The sequence below is a fragment of the Cryptotermes secundus genome, unplaced genomic scaffold (assembly GCF_002891405.2).
Source record: "Cryptotermes secundus unplaced genomic scaffold, Csec_1.0 scaffold1084, whole genome shotgun sequence".
NCBI lineage: Eukaryota > Metazoa > Arthropoda > Insecta > Blattodea > Kalotermitidae > Cryptotermes > Cryptotermes secundus.
Window position 1 is genome coordinate 305,049 of NW_019724603.1, and position 22,236 is coordinate 327,284.

Here is a 22,236-nt window from a genome sequence, read left to right on the forward strand (position 1 = left end):
TTCTGACAGCTATATTACACAACAATGTAACCTGCTGAGGAGGAAGAACAAATACTGGTTCCGAACAAAATGTGTATTATAGTCAGACAATTTGTTTTATTTTAACAAGAAATATTCAATTTAATCACCAGAAATAAAGTTACCACTAACATCTTCTTATAAAATATTCTTTATCAAATTTAACCAATAACAGAAATTAAAATGAAAATATTGCATTGCAAAATAACTATTAATAAGGCTTGAAGTTTTGCTCATGTGACCTATTGTGAAATTTACTGCGTTACCAATCAACCGAACAGATGTCACCAAAATATATGTAAAAACACTTAACTGGTTCTCACATCATATTATATCTTTTAAAATCTGTTCATTTTACAATGATAACTTGTGCATAATTCAGTAAAAATATTCACTGTGCTTAACCCTTTGAAGCACAAATCTCTTCTCAATATTATACAAAAATTCAGTCCCTACCTCACGGAAAACACACTGCATCACATTATAAAGATCCAGTTTATAGAAACAATTGCTGTTCACTCTGAGAATCATATGAAACATATAAATACATTGTGTGGGTTAAATACAAAGCTATTTTAACATTAAAGCAGATATTTACATATGGCAACCACTGTGCTTTAAAGGGTTAACACATTAAGACACAAGATTTCTGACATTTCATACACAATTACTGACAGGCTTTCGAAAGTGACAGTCACATAATTCAATTCCTTTCAAGATAGCTGTGTTGAAAGGTTAATTCTGTGTTCAAGATGGCTCAATAAGCAAACCACTCTTACATAATAATCCTCAAAATGTCACAGAACAGATAAAAAGGTACTTTTATGGATGTGTGATCCTGTTCATGTGAGTGTTAGAATTAAGGATTTGTAACAGAACTGAAACTCCAGACAGTATTCTGCTAGTTTAGCCTTTCATATATTACAAAAATTTACTAAAATTCCCAAGTCCTGCCCAGTTTCTTCAGTTAAATTTCTGTAATTAATTGATTTTCTTTTCAGAAATATCACTGCAGCACAGTGACAGACTTACTGCTCCCATCTGGTATCATTCACAGGGGACAAACATTTCTTAAATCTTCTTTTTTTTCTACACTACATGTTTCAGCTGTAAATGGTCATCATCAGCTGTATACTCTCACGTAGCTGTTACACTGCACGTAGTTTAAAATTTAAAAACACCAGCTTTCTTAATTGTTCATTTCTCCATTGTTAATAGGTCCTGATATATCAGAATCCCCTTGCTAATATTTGTCAGATATGTATAAAATGTATAAAAATTTAAATTGAAGATTTTAAAAATACCAAAATTCAAAAGTCAAATTGATGTATGTAAATTAACAAAGATTTTATACATATCTGACAAATATCAGCAAGGGGATTCTGATATATCGGGACCTATTAACAATGGAGAAATGAACAATTAAGAAAGCTGGTGGTTTTAAATTTTAAACTACGTGCACTGTAACAGCTACGTGAGAATATACACCTGATGATGGCCATTTGCGGCCGAAACATGTAGTGTAGAAGAAAGGAAGACAAAAGAACTACAATAAATTGTTGCACTTAGGATGGAGTTTGTGTCATACATTATGTAGAGTGTAACAGGATGATTAAATATAATATTTCTTAAATCGTTCTGAATTACACTGAATATTTTATATACTTTCTATGATGGCCAACATGAATGATATCCATAGTCCTTCTACAGGCAGATATAAGTATGTTTGCAAACCCTGCAAGCCATTTCTGTGTTCAACAAATGCTGAATATCCAGCTATGTATAAAAATAATAATCAATTACAGACATGCACATGGAACTGTCACAGTAATTAAAATAAAAACATAAAACAGTAAATGTTACTTAAGAAAGCATAACCTACTGGCAATAAACACAACAGTCTCAACAGAATATTCTGTTACATGCTTATAAAGAAAATTCCAATATGAATTTAATGTACTGCATGTTTTCATATATGTATCACTTAAACTGTACTGATAGACTTCAATTCTTATTTAAAAAACTAATTTTGCATTGTTCTTATGACAAAAACCAGATGCCCCCCCCCCACAGCTTATATTTTTCACTACACAGAAGACACTGCAGGCTCATTAATTGTTAGGTTTAAGACTGTCTTCACAATCCAGCTAGAAAACTTGTGTCTACTTGTTGCAAATATAACAGAACTTTTAGCTTTCTTTAAGAATAGCCTATACCTTCGCCAATTCTAGGAGTTATATTCCTAAAAGGCAAAGACTGCAGTTGGAAAGACCAAGACTACAGGGTGGGCCAGACTCAATTAGGCAGTTTTTGATCATTAATAACTAACCAATCCAACAACACACGGGATAATGGGAAAGTACCTTTTGTTGTCGATAGATGGCAGCATCATACGGTATGCTGTGAACGAGGTCAATACTCTGCCTACTTAGTGCGAATCGAGGAAACGTCATGGCCGGTAGACGGTTGTCTATCGAGTAGCGTGTAAAATGTGTGCGCCTTTTCTCAGTTACTAACAATGTATCAGAAGTCCAGCACAGGATGTTGAGAGAGTTTGGACCGCCAGCAGTCCACAGGGACACAAACGTCCAAATAAACAAGCACTTTGATGAAACTGCCAGTGCTTTGAATCCCAAGCATCCTGGTCAGCCGAGAACTGTCCGAACTGCTGACACACAAGCACGTGTTGCTGCGGAACTGGCATCATCTCCTCAGAAATCGAAGTCTACCCGCCGTTTGTCGGCCCTACTGGACATTTCGAGGACAAGTTTGCGGAGAGTTTTGAGTGACATGAAGCTGACGCCATACCATCCACGGCTTATTCATGTTCTTAACGAGGACGACTTCGACAGGCGACTTGAGTTCACCGAGTTGATGCTGACCAAGTTTCAGGAGAACCCTGACCTTATCCAGAATATTGTCTGGACTGATGAGGCCAAATTTCACACATCAGGATTGGTCAACAAACATAACTGCGTGTTTTGGCAGCCAGAGAACCACAGTGCCACCATTGAATACGATTTCCAGTCCCCAGGAGTGATGGTGTGGGGCGGCGTGACGTACGAAGGACTGATTGGCCCATTCTTCCTTGAAGGTTGCGTCACGGGGGAACCTACCTAAAGTTGCTGAGGGAAAGTGTCATCCCAGAACTTCAGAGGAGAGAGAACTTTGATGAACTGTGGTGGCAGCAAGATGGGGCCCCACCACACTTCGCCAATATTGTTTGGGCATTCTTGCATCAAGTTTTTCCTAAATGCTGGATTGGCCGTCGAGGGCCTGTGGAGTGGCCAGCCCGATCACCCAACATCAGCCCACCAGACTTTTTCCTTTGGGGTTACCTCAAAGACAAGTGTACGCTAATCCCATTGACAGTGTGAAACATCTGCGTGACATGATTGTTCAGGAGTTCAATAAAGTTCCGGTGAATATGTGCAGAAAGGCATGTGAAAATGTTGCTTTGCGTCTGCAAGCCTGTGTTGACTTAGGTGGTGCCCAGGTTGACCAGCATCTTGAAAATCGATGACTTAGGTGTGTGCGATTCCATCTTTGTAACCATTGCAATTGTTAACATTTATCAATAAAAATAACACCTAATCAAAAACTGCCTAATTGACAGACAACTGTATGACAGACTACAGACAGTTGTGGTGCAAAGGTGACTTTAACATCAATAACTGTAATTCTGTCTAATCTACGTAGGCGAGTCAAATGAAAACCTTAAATATTTTTTCGAGTATTATTTATTGTGCACAAGTGGTACAAAGCTGTATCATTTTTCAACATGATCTCCCCCACGCTCAATGCAATTCCTCTAGCGCTTACAAAGTGCATGAATTCCTTCAGAAAAAAAATCTTTTGGTAGTTCACGCAACCACTCATGCACCGCGTGGCATATCTCTAATGTTTAAACTTGCTGCAATTTCATTCAATGTCACTCGGCGGTTTTCCCTCACTATGGCTTCAACTGCTGCAGTGTTCTCTGGGGTCACAACTCGATGTGCCTGACCCAGACGAGGGGCATCTTCCACTGAAGTCACACAATTTGCAAACTTCCTACTCCATTCGTACACTTGCTGATGTGATAAACATGCATCACCACACTGAAACTTCATTCTTCGATAAATTTCAATAGGTTTCACACCTTCACTACACAAAAACCGAATAACAGAACGCTGTTCTTCCCTGGTGCAAGTCTCAAGTGGGGCAGCCATCTTATACTGGTGCTGTGACGGTGTTCGTGCATCTGCACTATGCTGCAACCTACAGGCCATTCTGCATGCTGTTTGTAGCACACTTACCAACTTACAGGATAATGGCGCGAAATTTCAATGTTTATTACAAATTTAAGGTTTTCATTTGACTCACCCTCGTACATATGCATACATAGCTCAGCTAAGAAATCAATGTACAACTAAATTATGTGATGCCAGTCTAGTGTTCCTTCTAAAACACTGTCATTAATCACCTATATTATAATAACAAAAATTGTATTATGAACTAATTCAAATTAACATGGGCTGTTAATATGACACAAAATAAGGCCTCTGAGTCTTCTACAAAAGATTCAGTGTTCGAAATGATCAACTATTCTGTATGTCACTACTAAGGAACAAAAAAGTATTAAACCTAATGAAATGCTGAGGAGTTACGGAAACTTACCGAAATCCATGGATACAGCATAGAAGAGGGGAGAAACAAACACACAACAAATAGAATGCCATTTTGCCTCATAATGTGCGTTTTGTTAGCATGAATATTATATACTAAAATGAATAAGCATAAGGAAAAAATACTGTACTTCTTCAAACACTATATGTATTATATTTCCGAACTACATTAACCAAAAATTTGGGTACATACCAAATACAGGTACTAATACTTTTACTGATATTTTCAGTCTCCACCTTTTAGTCTTGTGCATATCATATAATAGCTATACTCAAATATTTCATCTGAAGACTGATCACTTACAAAGGGGATCTGAATTTCTCAGTGTGTTGCTAACATTACAAACAGTTTTGAGTGGCATCCTGCCTGCCCTTACAGCTACATTCAGATGACAGCAACTCTCTGTTGTTGCAGCATAGCTTTAGACCTTTTCGGGTGTATACAAACTGCATTCTTTGTGCAAAGAAGGGTCACAGAAAAGCATAGACTGCCATCTATAGATGGCAATATGAAATACTATCACAATATAAGTGCAGACTTCAAAACATGTGAGACATGGTACATAGCTGATAGACAGTGTGTCAACCAGCGCCCAAGGGCTCTTGTGCTTGCATAAGGGATAAAATGTGAACGTACCCTTGCCTTTGCCTTTCCCTGCAACTTTTCGAAGAGCAGCAGCTCTTGCCAACATTTCTCTTTCTGAATCCTCCTCTCCTTCACTTTCTGACTCTGAAGGTGCAGGTACTCGAGGTGATGACATCACTGGAGCGATGGATACAGATGGTGTCATCATGTGCACTTGGGGACCAACTCCTCTAGGTTTGGCAAGGACAGTGCGAGATATTGCAGAGCCTCGTGCACCTGGACGTGGAACTGTGCTGGTACTGCCCTTCTGCACTCTAAGAAGTTCAAACACCTGTAACCGCCACAACACGGCTAAAAAATGGGTACCCCAAAAACTTCTGTCATAACAAGCATAGCAGTAGCATGACAAACATGTTAAGAAGGAGAAGGGTACAGCTATCTCTGTGCCCATAGGGTTTTGAGACATCAAGGCTCCTACATTTTCTGAACAAGAGGCTCACAGATGGTGGTGAGATTGTCAGCCTTATGCACCAGCCGCCCTTTACCCTCCAGGAAGATTCCTGGTACGTATTTCTGTTAGAGGCTGAGCCAACCCAAGCACCACAAGAGGCACATTTTCAATGGGAGGGTAGGAAAAAAAGCAAAGCTATCCCTGTAGCAGGCCACGGAGGCCAACAGCGTTGTGAGATGTCAAGGCTCCCACATTTCCTTTAGCAAACTGGCTCACAGATGACAGTAAGGTTTTCAGCCTTATGCGCCGGCCGCCCTTTACCCCCCAGGAAGATTTCTGGCACTCATTTCTGTTAGAGGCTGAGTCTAACCCATGGAAATAGTGCGGCTGGAAGAATTAGGTCAATTGAAAAAAATCCAATGACCTCATCGTGAATCGAACCCGTGACCTTCTGGCTTGTGTTACAGTGCCTCAACTAAGTAAGCTACTACAACCATGACACACAGAGCAAGGATAAAGAGCTAGAGGTGTGATTCTGGACACAATATAAAAGTTGAACAGAATTATGTTGTATTTGATTAATTTGAGTTCTCATGATAGTGAGTAATGAAAAGTTCTGTCTTCTAGGTGTATTTCAGAAAAACATAAGGTTTCCATCTTCAGGGTCGAAGAGTAAACCAAAGAAAAAACCAGCAGAAACAAGCAGCATGCACAGTTACAGGGAGGTGATATGCTGTTCCGAGTGCTGGGGTTTCTTCAACTATATGGCATTACAATAAAAAAAGTACTCTAGAAAAAAATGTAAGGGTGCTAAACAACAGATCGTAATATATGGTTCATAAACTGAGATATATCTTCATCATATGACCAAAACGTCTGCATAACGATTATGAGAGAAGTCTGCCTTGTAGCTATGGATGTTCTCACTAGCATTTGGCAACCAAATGTCACAAGAACAGGGGCAGTAATGTGACTCAGTATGGCTCTATGAGAAGATGAACAAACAAATGTGACTTCTTAGAATTACTGGGTTTTTGGTCCAGTATTATAGAGACTTGAACACATGACGTTTCGGAAACTGGATCTGTTTCCATCTTCAGGTGAGGGGGGAAACACCTACTCAGTTGGGTCCCTTAGAAAGAGCTAACCTTGATCACTGGACAACCCCTGTCAAGATTCACACAGCTATTTAATCTCCTAACACCAGCTTAATTTGGTGGGATATAACAAGAAAATATGCAATACAAATTCTCATAGAGCATGCACCAGTGTGGAACTAGGATAGAAAAGGAGATAGAAACTTGTGCTACAAACCTTGCCAACAAAACTAAGTGCATAAGCACCAATGCAAGGGTTGTCCAGTGATTGAGGTTAGCTCTTTCTAAGGGACCCACCTGAGTGGGTGTCTTCCCCCTCACCTGAGGACAGAAACAGATCCAGTTTCTGAAATGTCGTATTTTCTAGTCTCTAGAATACCAGACAATGGAAAAAGTCCAAAACCCAGCAATTCTGAGTGTTATACACCATTGTCAGAACCCTTCAGAAACTAAATGTGACTTCTTGTTTCAGCAAGTGCCTCTTGGGGGTTCGAACTTCTTCGGAGGAGCATTACATAACCATAACTTAGTTACAAACCTTCTTATTAGTTTGTACTCCACTTCCTGCGCCCTGTCCAGAACCAGATGCCAACTTAACAAGGACTGTATTAGGCAGGCGCACTTGTGTACTGCCACTTGATCCTGAACTCGATGTACTCGGGATCTGTTTTAGCAATGAGGAATTGCCTTGGAGGAGAGAAATAACTCGAGTTTGCGTCTTGTTGTTCTGTCGATTGAGTGCAATTTGGCGCTGCACCTGTTTAAAAACAACACAGGAGTAAAATAAATTTTTATTTTTATAAATAATCCTATACAGAAGATGAGTGCAGCCACTGTAGCTGAAGAACAATACTGTATACATCAAGAGCTGGCAATGGTTCTTGCATACATCTAAAATCATTACACACTTTTTAAAATAAAACTTTCAATATAAAATAAAAGTTTAATTTTCTGAGACACCAAAGCATGGGAAACATACATTTAATACCACTATAAAAAAAAATTGTAAAATGACATACCTAAATAACTATATGGTAAAAATCTGCTGATTTCATAATTCTGATGTTATAATTATGCTAATTTTTATGTCGATATAAAATTTCATTTTGCACAAAAAATTACAAATACTTAAAAGTTTATTGTTGACAGATTTAGTACAAATGAAGGAAGATCAATTATTTATAAGTTACTACTGCACTGTTTAGAGAGATAACTGGTACCTCTTCAACAGCATAAATAAGTAAATAAATGTGAACAACCTCTCGTATGATCCGCTGCTGTTCCTGGACCCTCCTGAGTCGCTCCATTTCCTGCCTTTGAGCAGCCAGGGTTTCTTCATCCAACTGGTTCTCACTCATCACCTCGCGAATGTTACGTCTCATGTTGGATAATTTTCGCTCCATTAAATTAGATTTACTATCCTCCTTACTGTCTTCTGAATCAGAAGATGACGATCCACCTTTGTCTTTACCATCTTTGCCTGAAAGCAAGAAACAGAATTTGTTTCCTATTTTAGGGTTTCTTTGACACCCTAGCCTGCCACTGCAATGCACGGGAAAGTCTGAAACAGTGAAACCCAATTAACGTTTTTCTGACAACCAATGAACCTGAACACTAATGTGAGGAAAATGGATGAAATTTAACAATGAGATTAATGATTTGGGATCATCAAAGTTGAATGTTAAATGAGACAAGGTAAGGTAAAGGTAAAGTTGTACCTGGTAAAAGGTAAAGTCATCCTTGCACTTAACTAAGAACTATGCCATGAAGATGTATGGGGGAGTGGATGTATGGAACCACGTTTTCTTGACCTTGGCACCAGTTTGAGGTGAGTGGTCAGTTTCACGCCCCGGCCGCATTACCCCCGAGGAAAAAGCACCCAGTACCGATTGGATAGGAGGCTGAGTGGGCTCCAGAGCTGGTCTGGATGACATGGAGAAGTGGAAATTCTTGCCCCCACTGGGACTCAAACTACAACCCCCTGGTTGTCCACACAATAGCCAGTCAAAAGTTCTTCCTTTGCTTAACTAGTTAAGCACTATGCCATGTAGATGTACTGGAGAGTGGAGGTATAGACCCATGTTTTCTTGGCCCCAGCACTAGGTGGAGGTGAATGGTCAGCTTCAGATCCCGGCCACTTTACACCCCGGGAAAGAACTCATGGTACCCGCTGGATAAGAGGCTGGGTGGGCCTCAGAACCACTGCGGATGACATGGAGAAGACAAAATTCTTGACCATACTGGGGCTCGAACTCCAACGCCTCGGTCATCCAGCCCATAGCCAGTCGCTATACTGACTGCGCTATCCTGGCTCTACTCTAAATTATGGGGTGTCTCAAAACAAAGTCCTCAGGAAGACATTCAGATTCTTAGTAAGAGAGAAGAAAAGAACAGTTTCAGATATTACAAACTGAGGATCTTTGTCACTTGGCACCTGCCACAGTTAGGACAATAAATTGCAGGATGCTACCATGAGCTGGACGTGTTGTTGCAACTGATGTTAAATGAGGGAAAACATAAATGAAGGAATATTAAAAGGAGATTCCACTGTATATCTATGTATATAAAATACTTGGTATGTTTCCACTCCTGGTCAGCTGGCACAAGCTCACAGGAATGTTGATGGAGGTGCCACCTGAAGGCTCTATTACAAGAACAAGAGAACCAAGTAACTACAGAGTACAACTCTGCTATAATGTTGGCATCACTGGGCCTGGAGTTTAAACTGCCACCTGGCAATGGTCCGAACTCAATATATCTGTGCTCAACGAAATGTGCAATCCCTGCGATAAAGAGATTAGCTCCATCCACTGAAACTAGTAGAGTGCGTCCCATATGCTTACCCAATAATGGAAGTTAGTTTCTAAAATGTTGTTTCTTTAACCATGAGAGAAATTAAAATGTTCAACATATGTGTTAGTTTAATTACAAACCATCATAGACCTTTATACAGTTACGTCTGTTACATACGTACACTATACATTCAGTCATTCCAGGCAAAAATAAATTTATGTTTTAAAAAATCATGATGAAAAGAAACAAGTCTCCAATTCTTGCCATTTCTCTTGAAAGGAACAAAACTCCAACTCTGGATAAAGGATGACTCTCAGAAATTACACAGAATTTGCTCAGTGTGACAGGAAAGTTAAACTTACATGGTTGTAAAGATTCACATTTTGGTCTTCTGAGTTATGACACCACATATTCTGCTAGGGTGATACCGATATTTCAGGGGAACATACAGCCACCATCTCATACACTGAAAATACAGACAGCATGTTCCTCCAAAACACTGGTACCAATCTAACAGATTACATAATGTCACACCTGGAAGACCATAATAACGCAACATAAGAGACTGTAGGGAAACAATCTTACATTCTAAAAAGTTCATGCAGAAGATATCTAGAATTCACAATGGCTGACTACAGAGACAACTGTGAGTCTCACTGTGATTTACACATGCTCATGCACCCAGGGCTCCAGAATCATGCTAGCCCACTCACTTTAGGCAAGTTAATGGAAACTGATGACAAGTAAAAGTACTTGTACGAAATGAAAATATGGATGTGCAGATTCTGGAACTTTTACTACACTGAGCACACACATGTATATTCATGGGAGTAATAAACAAAAATTTTACCGTGCCAGGAAAGCTATGACATAAGGAATGTTCCTACCAATTCACCCTAACCAGGGAAGCCAGCTGCATGTTACAAACTGTGCCCAAGTTACAGTGAAATCATAGCTGACTGGAACACCTTCAGCACATATGGAAAGCAACAAGATTAATGTTTAACAGTATCACTGAGGACCCCCGGTTTGGGCAACAGCATGCTGGCCATCACAATAAATTATAACAGAGCACAAAATTGTTCCCATTTGTGTGAATACAAGTAAACTGCAAAAGTTTTCTTAAGTGCCTTCTTTGGTATGATGAGCATATCACCATATTATATTTTCAATGATCACATATTGTGTGCATGCATACGTGTGTGTGTGTGTGGGGGGGGGGGCAGCTTAGAGGTATGTCAGCTTCTAAAGATACTTGCCACTGTTGCAAATCTCTGTATACATGGTGAATGTGAGGACAAACTGGTACATATTAATCATGAAAAGGGGGCCAATACAGAAGACAAAATATATGAATAGAGAATGGTACAGATGACATAAAACTGACCAAAGGCAATATGATGAAAAGAAAAACTCTGAGGCAGTTTGTTGGTATGATGTTGAAACCAGTGAGGAGGGATGAAGGGCATGAGAAACCTTGTCACTTTAGACTGAAGTTCTTTACAGTGGAGAATGTCATTCTGTTGTCTTCTGGGTCACAGCATTGTGTAGTCCTTTATGATGGCTCTCTTTCGAGGGAACAGCAGTGCTTCCCACTCAACTATATGTTGTTATCAACCACAAGACCACAATGTGACCTTGCCAACTTAATTCATGACAATCCTGACATATCAAATGGCACATGACATTCAGGCTAAAGGAACAGCCAACATGCAACTACGAAATTCAAGACTAAGAACACACCAACACATTTCAATAATGAGGATCTGGGGTTCTTACTGCAACTATGATGTGTAGTACGTTCACAGGTGCGATGCCATTCAGTCTGGTAAATGTTCACTTACATTTCTGAGGGCTGTACAGTCTCTACTATCAGGGCTGATGAGTTGTTTGCTTGACTTACTCATAAATAACTTCTACTGGACTATACAGCATTGCATCCCAAAACAAAGTACACTTCAGTAATGAGATTCCTGCATTTACGTGGGGGGGGCTTACACGTGCAATGGGAGAAATTTCAATTAACAAAATCTCACCTGATAAACTAGTCTTTTTCTTCTTGTGAATTACACCACTGTCCTGCTGAGCTTTCCGTTTATTTGTGTCCGAGCCGGCAGTTCCCCTTTCGCCATCTTCCTCTGTCTTCCCTTTTCCCTCTTCCATGATTTTCTTTCCATCACTTGCACTATTTCCTCCCCCCACACCATCCGCATGTGTCTTGTCCTGTTCTGTCCTCACTGGCTCTAGAGAAACAGCACCCGTTTCAATACTGTTCTGCAATGCAGTCTGACCATGCGACTCGACTATGCTACTCGCTGTCATTTTGTTATCTGACATCACCTCACTTTGTTCGTCACTTTTATTATGCTGCTGAAAGTCACTGGTGTCCATTTTATCCACTGCTTGAGGTAATAACATCTCATCCTCCTAAATCACAAAAGGAAAAATGTGATCAGCTATGGCAATGCTTTACTAATTTATGTTTTATGATGACAGTGCCACGTGCAAGCGGTCTGCTCCACCAATGTTTCAGATGAACACGAAGCCTTCATTTTAATGCCTAAAACATTTGTGGTAAGGACAAGGTCATGGATATGCAATACAGAAATATACTTCTCACCAGAGCTCTAAGTCCTCCACATGGTGAATCACTGCTGAATTGTCAAGCAAACCCAAAATCAGTATTTTGTTAGGAAAGCCGTCTCCTGGGATGTGGCACTGTGCAGATCTTGTGTGAACCAACATTTTGGGACAATGTATTGCCTCACTCTTCAGGGTAGAAAAATCGGCGAATAACGAACTAGCGTGAGTGCCACATCCCAGAAGACTGCTCTCTTCATAGTCACCACCATGAAAACCTCAAATCTTACATAGCATTTTATTAATCTGTAATTGTATAAATATTAAATGTACACTGAGTGTCTTTATGGGAATTAAAAGCAGATGACAAAAACAATACAACTATCTTGTTTCTGGACATTATCCATTATCTTGTTTTTATTTAAAACACAAGGTTTTGGAGACTGGATTCTGTTTCCATCTTCAGGTGGAACCTACTCATTTGGGCCCAATCGATATAGCTAGTCCCCACTCCAGCATAAGATAGGATACACAAGCCAAGCACAGCACAAACCATCTGTTACAGTTAATAAAAATATTAAAAAAACTCCACACATATGAGGACTAGCACTAGAGTAATACCAGAATAGATATCATTAGGGAGATTAATTCTCTGTACGTTACCAACACGAAAAACACAATTTTCCTGCTTAATCTACACTGGATGTAGCTGTAGTTTTTTTACTTCTGTTGCAATAATGGGAGTCCAGATGGAACAGATGTCTGAGCTGGGTTGACTGAATGGTCCAGCNAAGGGAGATTAATTCTCTGTACGTTACCAACACGAAAAGCACAATTTTCCTGCTTAATCTACACTGGATGTAGTTGTAGTTTTTTTACTTCTGTTGCAATAATGTTCCAGATGGAACAGATGTCTGAGCTGGGTTGACTGAATGGTCCAGCAGGGACATGTGGGCTGATTCTTTGCATTTCCTGTATGTGGTGCTTGGCTCAATCTGCAAGACCTTCACTTCATATCAACATATTTTGTGACCTTCTGCACATACATGGTGGGTTAATTTTGATTTTTGAAGCACACCCTGGGTCAGGTTATATTTATGCTGCTTAATGAAAAAACAAGCAGACCTTTAGAAGCATGTATTAAGGAGCATATAACAATAGGTAGCAGATGTTTTGAAAATGTGGCACAGTTCAGATATTTGGGAACAACAATAACAAATCAAAAGCCTGATTCAGGAGAAAATTAAGAGGAGACTGAACTTGGGTAATGCTTGCTACCATTCAGTCCAAAATCTTCTGTTTTCTTGTCTTCTGTCTAAAAACATAAAAATTAGAATATAAAAAACTACAATTTTGCCTGTGATTCTGTATGGGTGTGAAACTTGATCTCTAACTTTAATGGAGGAACATAGACTGAGGGTGTTGAGGAGAATATTTGGACCTAAGAGTGATGAAGTGACAGGAGGCTGGACAAAACTGCATAATGAGGAGCTTCATAACTTGTACTGATCTTGGAGAGACAGGATGGAATGGTATGGATTGGATTGATCTGGCTCAGGATTGGGACCCGTGGAGTGCTCTTGTGAACACGGTAATGAACCTTTGGGTTCTGTAAGATGCTGCGAATTTGGGTGGCTGCACAACTGGCAGCTTCTCAAGAGGGGCTGAGCTCCATGAGTGAGTGATTAAGGAGCATAAATAAAACCCGACACAAAGTCTGCTTGAAAAATTAAAATTAGCCCAACATGCGTGAATGGAAGGACGCAAAATATGTTGGAATGAAGCAAAGGTCCTTCAGATTGAGCCTAACACCACATACAGAAAATACAAAAAATCTGCCCACATGCCTCTGATAGATCATCCGATCAGGCAATCCAGCTTGGACACCTCTCCCATCTTGACTCCCATTACTGCAGGAGAATAAGAAGAAGGAGAAAAAACCCCACCATCCATTGTAGATTAAGAGGGAAAATTGTGTTTTTTTATATTGGTACCATACAAAGAATTTATCTCTTGCGATGACATCTATTCTAATAGTACTCTGGTGCTAGGCCTCAGGTGTGTGGAGTTTTTTTAATGTTTTTAATGTCTTAACACTTGCAGATGATTTGCGCTGTGGTTGGCAACTAGCTCTATCAACTGGGCCCAACTGAGTAGGTTCCACCTGAAGATGGAGACAAAATCCAGTCTCCAAAATGCTATGTTTTAAATAAAAACAGGATGGTATTTTAAATAAATGTCCAGAAGCACAACAGTTGTACGTATTAATATACCACTGTCACAAACTTTTAGGTCTTGTTTACAAAAAATAATGCTTAATGGAGTGCAGATCCAGGAATACAGATAAAGATGAATATCGACATCACAAGATTTGAGGTTTCATGGTAGCAGAGATTCATATTGTGGTTTTCTGGGTTACAACACCATGTAGTCTGCTAGGTGGGTACAACTTGCTAAGAAAATGGAGGACAGGCCTTTTTAAGAAGTTAGAGTTGCTTGGCTTATTAAGAAAATACCGGCACTTTGCAGAGACTGAAATTTCATTATTGTGTCCATAACACCCTGCCACTGGTCCCTATCCCAATCCAGATTAATCCATTCCACATCTTCCATCCCATTTCTTTACAATCCATTTTAATATTATCCTCCCATCAAGGCCTAGTCTTCCAAGTGTCTCATTCGTTCATTCATTTCTGTCTCTAATGCAACACAAACCGCTGTCTTTCCTTTATTTTAAAATCACATTTAACTGCAACATGTTTCGGCCTTACAGGGCCATCTTCAGGCAATTAAAATGTGATTTTAATGAAACACAAACTGTTCATAGTATCTCCTCTATTTTAAATGTCATTAAAATCCATTTAACTGCAACATATTTAGGCCTACAAAGCCATCTTCAAGCAATTAAAACGTGAGTTTACTGAAATTTTAAAGCAAAGGAGAGACTGTGAATGGTTTGTGATGCATTAGAGATGGAAACGAGTGAATGAGTGATACATCAATGCAACAGGATTGTGAAATACAATACTATTTACCAGTGTGTCTATCATTCCAGTTTCCTCACCAAAACTTTGTATGGATTTCTCCTCTCTTCCACTCATGTTACAAGCCTCACCCATCTCATTCTCTTTGCTTTCATTACTCTAATAGTATTCTGGACAAAGTACAAATTATAAAGTTCCTCATTATGCAATTTTCTCCAGCCTCCTGTCACGTCCTTCCTCTTAGGTCCAAATATTCACTTCTGCACCAAACTCTGAAACACCTTCAGTCTATGTCCTTCCCTCCAAAACTTCAGTAAACATCAGACCACAAGATGCCATATCCCTGGACACAATACCTTCACAGTCACTGCCATAAGAATGTTAAATGTCACAAACCTCATCCATGATTTCACTGTGGCGGTCTTCGTTGTCATCACTTTCTGAGGCATCTGACTCGTCAGTACCACTGTTGGCAGTCCTATCTTCTCCTCTGCCAAGAGATGTTTCCCTACTGCCACCAACACTGGAGTCTCGTGACTTCCGACCATCATGCTTCGATCCACCAGTGGCGCCCTTCTCCGCGACGGATAACGGAGGCTTCAGAAATATCTGCGAACATTATATCCAGCACATATAATGACAATGGCATTAATTTTATTGTTGAATTAAACACTTAAACAATGCTGCACCCAGGGTAATGAAACTGGCAATGTCACTGTGTACTGAACAGTACTATCAAGTTGGCTGTGACACTGTGCAGTTTACAGACAGCCCAACATGTCAGAGGAACATACCGCCTCCACCTTCACGGTTGAAGAGTACGCCACACCATAAACCAGCACAAGGCGGTGGCAAGCTCAGCTTAGCTTACTCTTCAACCCCAAAGATGGAGGCAATGTGTTTCTGCAAAACATCAGGCCATCACTGAAGAGCATGATGCTACAACCCATAATCCTGTACTCTTCAACCCACACCAATTTTAGACTTGTAAAGAATACACTTCATTGTGTTATAAGTGATTCATTCCATGCCAAGTCACCACAGTCAAAAATCCGAGCTTCTTGGATTTCACTGAAAGTTGAGGAGCCTGTACTCATAGATTCCAAAGAGAACGGTATTCTTGGATAATTTCAGCATCCTGTGTTCTGCAGTTTTTGTGGAATAGGGCTTCTTGACAAAACGACCAGTGGGAAGCAAAATGCAAAAAGACGAATAATCACCAGTAAATAATATACTTCATAATATTGCAAGAGCATTCTGACATACTGAAAGAGGAACAACAGGAGAGACTGTTTTAAACCTCCTGGAAGCTTGACATTTAACATTAATGTAATTCACATATCCACCCATCCACCCACCCACCCAGTTCAGTTGAGTTTGTTGTAGAGAGAAACAGTAGCGGCAGAATCATGCGAATGAAGCAAAGTGGATATTCCAGGACGGTTCAAGGACAAGAATGGAGTGTGAATTGTGAAGACTGAGTACAGATTATTATAGAGCGCAGAGTGATTGAAGACAAAATAACAAGAAGACTTCATAGTGATTTGAAGTGAGAGTTTCTCTGTTGAGATCTGTTGTTAGGAGACGACCAGTGGAAACTGAGAATCCTAGTGCGTGTGCATCGGTGGACTGGAAAGTGTGTAAATCAGTGATAGTGCTGTATTGCCTGTATTTATGTGTAATCAAGAAAGAGTGTGTAACCGAAGTGCTAATAAATCCAATCATCTGAACTAGAACCCGCCATTCTAGTCACATGTACCTTACACATGATATTATTTTACACAGTCAGTGGGACTCCTTGGACAGGTGATCAGCCCATTGCAAGGCCACTACCTACACACAGAACAACAAAAACACAGAAAAATGCACACAGACATCCATACCTCCAGTGGGATTTGAACCCATGATCCCAGTGTCTGAGCAGGTGAAGACAGTTCATGCCTTAGACCCTGCAGCCACTGTGAGCAGCTTCACATTCACATAAGCACTTCTAAATTCCACGGTAAGAGTAAGAAAAACAAATTCCAGTTTTGCATTTAAAGCTGCTATGCTGATGGTACTAACCTGGAGGTCCTCACTGACACTGATGGCATCACTGCCATCCACATCCCTCTTAGCCAAGCTGACTGATGGTGGAGGTACAGATTCTTTGGTTTCTTTACCAACTGTTCCTCCTCCACTTCCAGGCCCAGACTTGGGCACAACCCGCTCGATAGTGACGTCTCCAATACGAGTCACAAATGGCTCCATCCTATTGCTGACCTCACCACCGCAGCTCACTGCGGTGTTCAGTCACGGGGGTCAACCCAGTGTCGACATCATTGGCTGTCCACATAAAAATACATAAATACAGCAGCTTATAACTAAAATACTCATGCCCTCTTTATTCAAGGAATTTAATCAAACTGCTTTTTGTAAGCAACAAGATCACCACACTCAAATTTCAAATGAATGTTTATCGTATACAGGTATGGCCTGACCTCTGCAACAGCTGTTTCCAAGAGTGGTCACATAATTCAAAACCATTTAACTAAAAAAATCTGTTACACATTAGGTAAGATGAAAATTTCCCCTATGCTGAATTAATTAAGCATATTGCCATGAAGATTTATGAGAGAGTAGAGGGAAGCTCCACACATTCTTAACCTTGGCATTAGATGAAGGTGACTGGACAGCTTCCACCCTTGCCCCTTTACCCCAGGAGGAAAGGGACATTGGTAACTGCTGAACAGGAGGCAGGGTGGGATGCTGAGCCAATCTGGATTCCATGGAAGAGAGGAAAACCTCTTGCCTCTGCCAAGAATCGAACCTCAATTCACAGGCAGTCCAGCTTGTACCTAGCTGCTATACTGACTGAGTTATCCCAGCTCCTACACCATAGGTTTCACCGCCTCTTTCATTGAAAAATACACAATGAAATGTCAGAAGTTGAAAGGTGCTTTTCATTGACAACTGAACAAGTATATCACAGATTTTACAGGGTTCAGTGAACAGGTTACAAATGGATATAAAACATAAAACGTGATATTCGAACCTGGGAAAAACAATTATTTCTTGACATATCCTACACAAACATTGATAAACTTGGACCATTGCTCTACCAGTGCGTTGAAACCCTGCAGCACATAAGTATTTTCACTGTTGTCCGAGCCACTTCTGCTTCTCCAGTTCATCCTCTTCATCAACAGTGAAATGCTTTACACCAAGGCTGAACTGCTTTATGTGACAAACACTTCCCACCACAAACAGGAAACATTTCTTTATGAATATCTTTTGCAGTGAGTCCTTCTGCCCATAAAAACACGCAACAGAATTTTGTTCTTTAGTAGTACACTCCTCAAACACGGTGACCATTTTGCCTAGTGACACGAGCCGCTGAACATGGGCATACACATCTGCTACCTAGACTATTATGAAGCTGGACTGTCCTGCTACCTAGTGATACACACAGCAAACCTAATATGTCTATTACAGCTGCTTTATTTCCATTTGACCACTTCTGTGGTCTTGTGGTCAGAGTTCCTGGCTACATATCCAGAGGTCCCGGGTTCGATTCCCGCTGTTACCAGATTTTCTGAGAAGTAGTGGGTCTGGAACGTGGTCCACTCAGCCTCATGAGGATAACTGAGGACCTATCTCAAGGAAATAGCGGCTCCGGTCTAGAAAACCGAGATTAACAGCCATGAGGATCCACTGCACTCACCACGTGACACCCTTTATCCACAAAAGTTGGCACTAACTTCGCAGACAACCAGCGGTCGCTAGGTCGGTATACTTTGCTTGTGGACTGCAGGCCACGGAGGTTTTTTAACTTCCATTTGTGACCTATTTACTGACTCTCCCTCGCAGGTTCTCATAGTGGTGATTACGAAGACAACTGTCTTCTGGCATGTGACACCGGGTAATCTGGCAAATGTTTACAAGTGTTCTGGAGGTTGTGCTGCCTCCACATTCAGAAAAGAAGGCTGAACATGTAAAGTGGTATGGACATTGTGAAAGGGATGGCTGCGAGAGGAGCCCTGAGCAAACCAACAAGAGTAAAGGTGTGGCCAAAATATCTGTCTCTCCATATCTGTACCATCTTCTATCCTGAAGATGGAGAAAGCACGTTCCTGCTGAATGTCAGTAAACATCTAGACCGCATTGGGTCTCAGCTAGTGTCCTACCTATAGGAACTGACACTGAGGGTTTCTGGTCATACAGTTAATTAAAATATTATGGTACGTGAACCTGTTGACAGGCAATGACCATGAAAAAAAACAACTACACAAGGCCCATTATTAGGCAACAGCCCATAAACAGCAACAGAGGAACAATGCTGTCTGTGTCCTCTGTGCCAAGGTGTTATGGGCATGACAGTTAGTGAGTAGTCAGTCAGTGGAGTGGAGTGAGTTGGTAGTCACTGAGGGGGTGAGAGAACTGCTGTGGTTCAGTTTTGAGCTGTTTCTGTGAGAAGCTGGTGTCTGAGGCTGGAAATAGTTCAGGAACCCAGAGGAAGGGGAACATTCACTGTTGAGAGCTGCTACCAAGTAAAAGGTAGTAGAGACTGTAACGGACTGAGAACACTAGTCTGTGTGTGATTCGTAAAGTGCAGTAACGAGTTGTATAAGTGTGTAATAAACTGAACCCTCAACCCAAAATGAGCCTATAGTCGCTCAATCACGTGACAATATAGAAACTCCTTTAAAGGAGACACATGCTGCCTCCTTTCATTTCAATTCACTTTCAAACACTGCAGTGTTTTGTGTGGAAAACAACTGAGTGAAAATTTTATGAATAGAAACTTGTATTTTTAGCCCACTTTCATTACTTTGAAAAAAACAATAAAAGTATGCTTAGGAGATTACCCTGCTGTTAGTGTCTGCATGTCTACACCTCCTACCCCACAGCTTCTGACTCCCTAAACCAAGCCATATGAAACTTGGTAAGCATCTCATGGCACCAGAGCCATTTCAAATATAGAATTCATATATATCACCCATCAGTAATTACCAACATTCCAGCCTCTCAAATTGCTGAGCAGCCTTAAGGAGGGAACAACATGAAATGACACCCAAAAGCCAGAATAGTAGAGCTATAAGAGATAGCCGTTACTGCGTAAGGCTCCGTAAACACATTCCTGCAGCAATGTATAAACACACAATAAAAGAACTGTTGGATGCAGTGTTTTCTATGCAGTCTGTGCTAAGGCCAAGCTCAGTTTGTTAAGAAGAGGAAAGCAGGCTAAAAATAAAAGTAGACATATGAGAGCACCCTGCTGTCTGTAAGTATGTCGCCCCCCCCCCCAGTAACTTTTGGATGCCTGAACACATCTTCAAGGAACTTGGTATGTACATCATGGCACCTGACCCCTCCTCAAGAGCATAATTCATAAATACCTCCCATCAGTAATCCAACATGACAGCCTCTCAAATTGCTAAACAGCCTTAAGGAGGGATCAGTGACATGATGCCTGAAAACTGAAACAGTGGATCAATAAGAGATGAACAGTGCTAGACAACAGCTTAGTATACAAGTTCCCATGGCAACGAATACACACATAACAATAGCAGAACTGCTGGATGCAGTGTCTTCTACGGGTCCGTTCTGAATGCCAGCAGCAATTTACCCGACCTGAACCAACGATCCCAGAGTTGTGAAACAGTAAAATATGGTTATGAGTCCTGAGGGACATTGAGCCAAGAATGGCTGTGCTGGTGAGACACAGCAGCAACTTACTGCTGTGCTATGCTTCTATAAATATTTGGTTTATATTATTTTTGATTGACTTACCTATGTATACATAATAAAGTTTTACATCATGTATAATATCAAATACTCAATTCATTGTGAAAGAAAAGTAGACAGTTAGTTGAAGAGTACTATCTTCTGGGATGTAATGCCGTGCAGTCCATGGAAATTCTATTAATGTTTGGAGGAACATATTGTCACATGTTGGGTATGTCACGCGACAAATAAATTCACGTGGGTCTTGGATTCAGCGAATCTTTATTGGACATTCACTCTTACACACCATACAGTTATTATCGCCTGTGGTATCACGTGGCTTCTGGCGACTAGGTTACACCTGTGCTGTATGAAGGCTAATTAGCTCTGTGCTTTCGACTTATGTAGGTGTCACACGGACCAGATACGAGACACCATTCGCCAAGGTTCGATCTCACTTGTTCAGCAATCCGTTACTTCGGGAACGATCTCTATAGTTTACAGCAGTAACGTATTTCGTCTCATCCGTTGGTACTCAACAGCCTTCTGTTGTTCATCTCCGGGGAAACACGTTCGTTGTTTCGGCATTGTCTACGCAGCGGCCCACTGTTATTGCGTTGCCATGGAAGTATCTACTCCAAACACATTACATTATCATCTCCATCTCCAGGGCCAAGCCAAGAAATAAAACATAGGCTGACTTTCAACAGATTACATGGCCCTATATCCCAGAAGACAGTACTCTTCATAACCACTGCTGTGAGAACCTCAAATCCCACATAGTCTATTAGTACTTCCCAGAAATATTTGTTCACTTATTATATCACTACAGATTGTTAGACACTTCAAAACTGTATAAGACTTGTAGGATTTGAGGTTCCCACAGCGGTGGTTCTATCCTCTGGGATATAACACTCCACGGTCCATTGAAAGTCGGATTGCAGATCTGCAAAAAACGCCATCCTCAGCTATCTTTGTCTTGTCTCCTATTGGTTCACCTACTCTCAGAGACAGTGAATGAGACCTGACAAGTTATCCTGCAGTTCTCTCCTGTTTCCTCTATACATCCGAATTTTCGACAAGCAGACTGCTCTGCTTGCAACCTGTTCCATGCTGGCTTCTTGAGTGGTTTACTCTTTGACCTTAAAGATGAAGGTGACATGTTCCTCCAAAATATACGCTTACTTTCAGTGGCCTGCATGGCATTACATCTCAGGAGATGGAACTTTACTGTGTAAAATTCCTTTCCTTAATTTCCTTAAAAGCAAACACAGTGGATCATAATATGACTCATTTTGTGCTGCTGTGAAACATGGGAATATCACGAGATAAAACAACAGATACTAAGTATCTG

The 22,236-nt window shown here is 40.6% G+C and overlaps 1 protein-coding gene across 1 annotated transcript in view; it reads right to left on the reverse strand.

The window, feature by feature from the left end:
• Positions 1–22,236, reverse strand: part of LOC111862521 — a 118,354-nt gene that overhangs the window by 69,518 nt on the left and 26,600 nt on the right. The window contains exons 2-7 of the mRNA XM_023847992.2: positions 17,241–17,501; positions 15,573–15,785; positions 11,649–12,039; positions 8,079–8,299; positions 7,358–7,576; positions 5,323–5,602 (exon numbers count right to left, since the gene is read on the reverse strand). Coding sequence (XP_023703760.1) covers positions 5,323–5,602; positions 7,358–7,576; positions 8,079–8,299; positions 11,649–12,039; positions 15,573–15,785; positions 17,241–17,426 — 1,510 coding nt within the window. The 5' untranslated portion in view covers positions 17,427–17,501. The remainder of the gene's footprint in view (positions 1–5,322; positions 5,603–7,357; positions 7,577–8,078; positions 8,300–11,648; positions 12,040–15,572; positions 15,786–17,240; positions 17,502–22,236) is intronic.